General features: G+C 41.7%; 1 protein-coding gene across 1 annotated transcript in view; it reads right to left on the minus strand.

Moving 5' to 3' along the window:
• The window catches only part of HDAC4 (histone deacetylase 4), a 423,752-nt gene extending 416,425 nt beyond the window's left edge, over nt 1-7,327 (minus strand). The window contains exons 1-2 of the mRNA XM_070933431.1: nt 7,309-7,327; nt 6,272-6,343 (exon numbers count right to left, since the gene is read on the minus strand). Of these exons, the coding sequence (XP_070789532.1) occupies nt 6,272-6,343; nt 7,309-7,327 (91 nt within the window). The remainder of the gene's footprint in view (nt 1-6,271; nt 6,344-7,308) is intronic.
• Between the last annotated feature and the right edge of the window lie 1,289 nt (nt 7,328-8,616).

Consider the following 8,616-nt stretch of genomic DNA (forward strand, 5'->3'; position numbering starts at 1 on the left):
AATTAAAATGTTGTCCTCCGTCAGCCACGTGGACCATTGGCAGAAAGAAATGTTAATTATTTGTTCCAACTGCTTTGAAACTCATTGAATTTGGTATTCAATATATTTTGATACGAAAATTTTGTACCAGTATTCATCGTGTTTGGTACTCAGCACACAAGCTAGAACTTGTCAGTGTCAACTGCCTTGTGACTCACAACATTATTCCTTATAGGGAAATTGTGCCTCCCAGAACCAATTAACGATGAGTACTGAGGTACTACTATATTATTTATTATTCACATCATGTACAAAGCACATTGGGCTACAGTACTCCACAATTCAGGATCTGCAGCTACATTCTCCACATCCTTCCTTTTAAGATTGAGGATTTTTGGGTCTTCCTGAAATGTTTGGCACCAGGTTTTCTCTGGCCTTCCTCTTTTTCTTTTTCTCCATCTGGTGGTATCCAATTGATTGTGGGTCTTTGCCAGACATTTCTTACTTATGCGGAGCACATGTCCAGCAAAGCACATTCTTTGTTCTGTCATTATCTCAGACTGTCTTTGGGAATTAATTCTTTGTAGAATTTCTGCACTTGTGAAATGATCCCAAATAATCTGAGGTAATGTTGGAAGACGTCAATCTTAAGAATAATTCTTGAAAATTTCCAGATCTTAATGATATAAATGGCAGTAGATATGACAATGGCATTAAATAATCTGATCTTGGTTGCTGTATTTACAATGAATGTGGTTCATACTTTACTTTACTTTACTTTACTTTTATTTGATTTATATACCGCCCTACTCCCGAAGGACTCAGGGCGGTGAACAGCCAACAATAAAATACATACATACAAAATTTAAAAAGCAGAAATAAAATCAAATTAAATAGTTTGGCCCAGACAGATTAAAAAACCCCAATCAATTTAAAACAAATTAAACTTTAAATATTAAAAATATTTAAAAATATTTAAAAATAATTTAAAAAGAGGGAGAAAGTTAGGTCAGGCCTGCCTGGTGGAATAAAAAGGTCTTAAGAGCGCGGCGGAAGGTGCGCAGATCCGGGATCCTCCGTATCTCCGGGGGGAGCTCGTTCCAGATAGTAGGTGCCCCCACAGAGAAGGCTCTCCCCCTGGGGGCCGCCAGTCAACATTGTTTGGCTGATGGCACCCGGAAGAGCCCCTCTCTATGAGAGCATACCAGCCGGTGGGAGGCTATTGGTGGTAGTAGGCGGTCCCGCAAGTACCCAGGTCCTAAGCCATGGAGCGCTTTAAAGGTGATGACCAAAACCTTGAAGCACACCCGGAAGACCACCGGGAGCCAGTGCAGCTCGCGCAGGAGGGGTGTCACATGGGAACGCCATGTTGCTCCCATTACCACCCACACGGCTGCACTCTGCGCCAGTTGGAGCCTCCGGGTGCTCCTCAAGGGAGCCCATCTCTTGGAAGACAGCAGTTGTTACATTGGAGTAATACGATTTTGTTTATCAGTGCAAAGAGTCTTTGACACTGTACAAAAAGGAGGGAGGAAATCTCTTGATATTTATGCTCAGGAGACATATCAGGGCTGAACAGGAAAAAAACCCTACTAATAAAGGAGAATATTTATACCTAGGGTTGAAATGAGGGGTCCTTGATACTCTCTGGGCTTGCTTGTTTTCTTGCAGACATTCCATTACCCAAACTAGGTAACATCATCAGTGCTAGTAAGGAGAGGAGTTTGCTCTCAGTTTATATTCTAGTCTCTCTAGGAGTCTCTGGAGGCCGGGGACAGCAAAAAAGTCACTTCCTGTCCCACCGGGAATCGGGAAATGGGCCCTTTCAGACCTCCGGAGGGCCTCCGAGGGAGTGGGAAAGGCTGTTTTCACCCTCCGCAGATGCATAGAGAGGATCTGGAGCCAGGTAAGAAAGAAAAATGGGCCTTCCCCACCCCCCTTCCCCAGGCCCTCCAGAGGCAGGAAACAGCCTGTTTCCCTACTTCTGGTGGGCCCAGCTGGCCGGTGCGCGCATGCATGCCAGAGCTGAACTGGCGTGCCCACTGATATGGCTACGCATGCCACCTGTGGCATGCATGCCATAGGTTCACCATCATGGTTCTAGTGTCTTGCCCTGTCAGTGTTTGGGGGGGTGGTCTTAAAGATTCTTTGATTGGGCTGTTTACTGTTGGCTTCTCTGGCACTTTCTTTATTGGGGTATTGTTTATTTGTTGGTCTGATATTAATCTTGGAGTTAATCTATGCTGAACTGAGTGCTGATTGCTGGTGGAGAGGTGCTTGTGTCTTTTTGTTCCCTTTTTGGCTGTTCCCGTTTTGTTCCCTTTCATTGTTTCTTTTGCATAGTCTATAGATATTGTTAATGTCTATATGTCTATTGATGGCTAATTCCTCAGAGTGACATACTAGAAATTCCCTAGCGTTTTTAGACTTGGCTTCACCCTAGGTCACATTTTCTCAATAGAAACTAGTTTAATTATGGACAAAGAACTGAGCAAAATTCTAGATACTGAATGGCCCTTAAGACCAAGAATTCAAAGGATTTGTTTATTTATTGGTTCTATTTATATTCGATTTATATGGATGTGATGCATCAGAGAACAATATATCTCAGTTAAAGAAAAATGCATCAAACCATCCTTACCCTATAAATAGAGTTTTTTAATCATATAAACAAATTATATTTGAGAATATACATAATATATTAGAAGAATCTAGAAATATAGAAATGGAAGAACTGAAAAAGCTTCTTGGATGATAAGCAAAATGTTTTCAAGGTCCAGTTGCCTTTTGAAAAGCACATTTTGGACAACCATGATCTGGATGATTGAGAATCTCCATACACAGAAATATAGAAACTATATTTGGCTGTCTAGCTGCTTCTTGAAAACATTCTAGTACTAGTCTTACACTGTTGATTTAGATTCAGCTTGTTACCAGTGATCACACCCACATTTTTCTCAAATATAGTTCCAAAACATGAATCTCCAATGTCTATGTTTTTCTCCCTACACATAGTACAATATATGTCTTGTTAAAGAATATCTTTTTTTCCCCTCAATCTAGTCTTCCAAGCTGCCCAGCTTAGACTGTGTACTTGTTCTGGTGGAACAGCGATTAGAATGCAGTATTGCAGGCTAACTCACTGTTCACTGTCAGGAGTTCGATTCTGAATGGATCAAGGTTGACTCAGCCTTCCATCCTTCTGAGGTCAGTAAAATGAGCACCCAGATTGTTGGGGGTTGTGATTGTAAAGCATTATGAAGCGGTATATCAATCTAGGTGGGCACGCAGAGCCATATCGGTGGGCACGCGAGCATTGCCCTAGCTGAGCTCCAGCACGCATGTGCTCCTTGTAAGCCTCTGGAGCCTGGGGAGGGCAAAAAATGGGCCTTCTGGTCCCACCAGAAGTTGAGAAATGGGCTGTTTTCACCCTCCCCGGGCTCCAAGAAAGCCTCTGGAGCCTGGGGAGGGTGAGAAACAGGCCTACCATGCCATCACATGCCAAAAGCAGGGGGAGCGTGGGGGGGGGGGTCGCATATGCGGGGGGTGGGGCGCATTGAATTATGGATGTGGGTACGCAAGCACACGACCCCCCGTGCGACCCCCACTTTTGGCACGCAACGTTAAAAAGGTTAGCCATCATTATCCTAGGTTTTCGCCAGACCTCCCTGTTTTCTTATCATCCACAAATTTAATAAAGAATCAGTCCCATTATCCAAATCATTATAGTTGAAGATTATTGGTCCTATGACAAATTCCTGCAAAATCCCACTAGTTCCTGCTTTCCATCTAATGTTGAGCTACTAATCTGAATCTTATTAAAGCTGGCTAGTCAACTGTGCACCCACCTTACTGTAGTGCTATCCAAACCATTTTTAAGAGCTTGTCAAAATAATAGCAGTACAATGCTATATCTCAAAATGAGTCCATCTGGGGAAGAAATATTGAGTACTACATGAGATGGTAGGGAGCACATCAATTTGCCTTGCAGAAAATGGTGCAGTATATGCATCAGAATGATCATATTATAAAAAGGCAAGCTCTCCAGAAACAATTTTTGAGCACATACTCAAACTCAGAATTCAAAAAATATGGCTATTCTTTACATAAACAGTATGTTAAACCCCGATTCGGGGTTTTCCGTATCTGCGGGGAGGGGGGATCTGAGAGCATGGCGGCAGGAATGGCAGCAACAAGCCTTAGCCTTCAGGAACAGCCGGGCAGGGGGGTGCTAGGGCAGTAGCCTGGGAAGCGACTAGCTTGTCGGCAGGGACAGCTCCGGCTCCTACCAGGTGACGACAGCAGCTATTGGTGGCAACAGCGCCATTTATGAATGCCTGGCTGACTGGCGGATTCACGGAACCCAGCTGGCTGGTGCTGGCTGCAACAGAGTGGCGGTGGCCCATGGGGTGGGGTCCGAAGGCCATGACAAACCGGGACACTGGATGCTGGGAGCTGATTGACCGATTTGCTTGCTCCAGAGGAACTGTTTGCCAGTGCCAGATGGTGGTTGAGTGAGTGGGGCAGGTCCAGGCACAGTGGACGTTGTCCCGCCTACAAAAAGCACTGGGAGGCAGTAGCTCCCAGTGCTATCTTTACAATGGACTGCTACTTTTGAAGAACTCAATTTGGGCCAAGGCTCTGCCCTGAATAAACCCTGATTCCACGGTTCCAGAGCATCTGCTTCTATGTTAACCAGGCCTGTATTTCTTTCAGACAGTATTCTTTCATCTGTAGCATCTTTAATTGTTATGAGATATATTACAATGAAGTTCTATGTTAACTGTAAAAACTACTAGTAATAGTAATATATGTACTGTGATTATCATTTAAATAAAACTAATTATACAATATGAAAAAAAATCAGCAAGAAATATAAATGAAAGCTACTGCAAAGCTGATCACTAGATACTATTTTGAGGATTTTCTTGAAGAAACAAGTATCTCAATCACAGAACAGTCAACAGTCAACAATTCTTAAAAATTGTTATCCGTTACTATTAACGGATCTGGATGGGGAGGAACAGGCTTCGGCTCAACCCTTCCAAGACCGAGTGGCTGTGGATGCCGGCGTCCCGGTATAGCCAGCTGGTGCCATCGCTGGCTATTGGGGGCGAGTCATTGACCCTCACAGAGGGGGCTCGCAACTTGGGCGTCCTCCTGGACACACGGCTGTCTTTAGAAGAGCATATGACGGCCGTGGCCAGGGGGGCTTTTTATCAGGTTCGCCTGATACGCCAGTTGCGCCCCTTTCTGGATCGGGACTCCTTGTGCACAGTCACTCATGCCTTGGTTATGTCACGCCTGGACTACTGTAACGCTCTCTACATGGGGCTCCCCCTGAGGAGCACCCGGAGGCTCCAGCTGGTGCAGAATGCGGCCGCGCGGGTGATTATGGGAGCGACGTGGCGCTCCCACGTAACACCTCTCCTGCGCGAGCTGCATTGGCTCCCGGTGGTCTTCCGGGTGCGCTTTAAGGTGTTGGTTCTCATCTTTAAAGCGCTCCATGGCTTAGGGCCAGGGTATTTGCGAGACCGCCTGCTGCTACCAATAACCTCCCACCGGCCAATACGCTCTCACAGACAGGGCCTCCTCGGGGTGCCGTCGGTCAGGCAATGTCGGCTGGCGGCCCCCAGGGGGCGAGCCTTCTCTGTGGGGGCACCCGCCCTGTGGAATGAGCTGCCTCCTGGAATACGATTGATCCCGGACCTCCGGACCTTCCGTAAAGCCCTGAAGACGTTTTTATTTCATCAAGCCGGCCTAGCCTAAATGGTTTTTTAATTGGGATTTTAAATTTTATGGATTTGGGGTTTTAAATTTGGGTAGCCAATGATTTAATTCTTTTAATTATCTTAACTTTTGCATTTGTATGTTTTTTAATTTTGGCTGTTCACCGCCCTGAGTCCCTTCTGGGAGAAGGGCGGTATACAAATTAAATAAATAAATAAATAAATAAATAAATAAATAAATTAAGCCTAACTCAAGAACAACAAACAAAGCATGTATAGGTAGGTGCGCAAACTGGAATGCTCCTGTTTTTTAGTACCAAGTTAAAGACACCCATGTCTGATCTACTTCTTCCAAGCAGTTACTATTCCATGTATTTATTTCTTTTGCAAAATAGGATCATACAAAATGATGGAAATAGTCAAAAGGAAAATATATTTGGACAAACGAGAATCTATAATTATTTGCAGTGAGAATATTGTGAAAGAAAATATACTTTCTTCCAATTTTGTTAACTCGCTACAAACAAACAAACAAACAAACAAAACAATGCTTTCCCTCTTACCAGAACTTGTAATATGATTTGCTCTGGATGTCTTTAGTAATTCTACAGGCTGATCTCTGGTAGAAAGTCCACCTGAAAAAAGAAAATAATCCAGATAATGTCTGCAGTCAAGTATGATAAAGTTACTTAGAGGTTTGATGTATCAACTGACTAAACAATTAAAAAAGAGCAAAAACAAAAGCAAACAATTGTGTCTCTTACATTGTACTTTAATCTTTGACTATGTTTAAATTAGTTTTTATATGGTATGTTTTATTTGCAACTTATAATTTGCATTTTATCTCTGAAAAACTATGATGCTGACAAGAGAAAAATAGATTGAAAATTTTAAAATAAAGATGGTAATACAGGTGGTCCTCAATTTATGACCACAATTGAACCCAAAATTTCTGTTCCTAAGTGAAACATTTGTTAAGCGAACTTTACCCATTTTACAACCTTCCTTTTCACATTTGTTAAGTGAATCACTGCAGATATTAAGTTAGTAACATGGTTGTTAAGTGAATCTGGCTTCCCAATGACTTTGATTGTCAAAATAGAATAATAATAATAATAATAATAATAATAATAATAATAATAATAATATAATATTATAATATTATTATTGGTTAATCTTTAGTGAGATTCACAGCCTTTGAGGCTGGTTAATAGCTCAGCAGCTCGAGTCCTAACCAAGGACCTAGGAACTGTTAAGGTATCGTCGGAGGATGTAAGCTGTTCCGAGTAAGGTGGTTTTTTGTCGAGTCAAAATGTTCAAGTCTGGCAATTTTAGAATTTCTAAATAGCGGGGTAGCCCTTTGGGTATTGCTCCAAGGGCTCCAATTACAATCGGGACAACACACGATTTCTTTTTCCACAGTCGCTCAACTTCAATTTGTAAGTCCCGGTACTTTGTGATTTTTTCTTGCTGCTTATCTTCAATTCGTGCATCACCAGGTATTGCAATGTCAATGAACCATACTTTTTTCTTTTCAACTATTGTTATGTCAGGTGTGTTGTGGACCAAGTGCCTGTCAGTCTGAATCCTAAAGTCCCACAAGATCTTGAGTTTCTCATTCTCTAAAACTTTCTCAATCTGATGTTCCCAGTGGTTTTTGCTGTACTCAAATCCAAACTTCTGGCACAATTTCCAGTGAATGATCTTAGCAACACGGTCATGGCGTTGTAGGTAGTCAGTTTGTGAAATTTTGCTGCACCCACTGATCAGGTGGTCGACTGTCTCATCTTTCTCATTGCATAGGCGGCATTTGCTGTTGGTGGTAACATGTTGAATTTTTGCCTTCATGCAGTTTGTGGCTAGAGCTTGTTCTTGAGCTGCCAAAATAAAGCTTTCAGTTTCTTTTTTCAGTACTCCTGATCTTAACCAGTTCCAAGTTAGTTTCTGGTCAGCTTTGCCTTCAATATTTTTCAAGTATTGGCCATGCAGAGCTTTGTGTTTCTAATTTTCAGCTCACTGCTCAATTACTTCTTTCTTATATTCTGCTTTTGTTTTAGTTGTCTTTAAAAGGCCTCCTTTATTTACTTCCTTAATCATTGGTTCTTCACTTTTCTGGATGTAATCATTCAAGCTGCATTTTTCTTCTTCCACAGTCTGCTTTACTTGTAGGAGTCCTCGACCACCCTCTGCTCTTGGTAAATATAATCGGTCAACATCACTTTTAGGGTGCAAGGCATGATTCATTGTCATAAGCTTCCTTGTTTTTCTGTCCAAATTGTCTAACTCCATCTGGGTCCAGTCAATTATTCCTGCAGAGTATCTAATCACAGGTATAGCCCAGGTATTTATGGCTTTTATGATGTTTCCTCCACTCAGTTTGGACATTAATATCTTACGAATTCGCCGAATGTACTCGGCTGAAGTTAATTCCTTGACTTTATTATGCATTAAGTCAGAGGCTTCTAAAATCCCCAAGTACTTGTAGCCTTCTTCTGATTTTACTGCCTTTATCATTTCTTCATTCTCTAGTTCTATTTCATCCTCTTCTATGATCTTGCCTGCTTTGGTTGCTATTGTTGCACATTTGTCAATTCCAAACTGCATACCAATGTCTTGGCTGAATTCTTTTGTGTTTTCAATTAATAAATTCAGTTCAGCTTTTGTTTTACCAAACAGCTTCAAATCATCCATGTACTTATATTATTATTATTATTATTATTATTATTATTATTATTATTATTATTATTATTATTATTATTATTATATTTCTATACCGCCCTTCTCCCGGAGGACTCAGGATGGTGTACAGCCTATTAAAAGCACAAAGACAAACATCAATTAAAAATAATTAAAATTATTAAATAGTTTCGGCTCAAATTTAAAACCCCCAAAATTTAAAACACCTAAT

Source organism: Pituophis catenifer, unplaced genomic scaffold (genome assembly GCF_029215685.1).
Source record: "Pituophis catenifer annectens isolate HBS135680 unplaced genomic scaffold, rPitCat1.0.hap2 SCAF_1, whole genome shotgun sequence".
Taxonomy (NCBI): Eukaryota; Metazoa; Chordata; class Lepidosauria; order Squamata; family Colubridae; genus Pituophis; species Pituophis catenifer.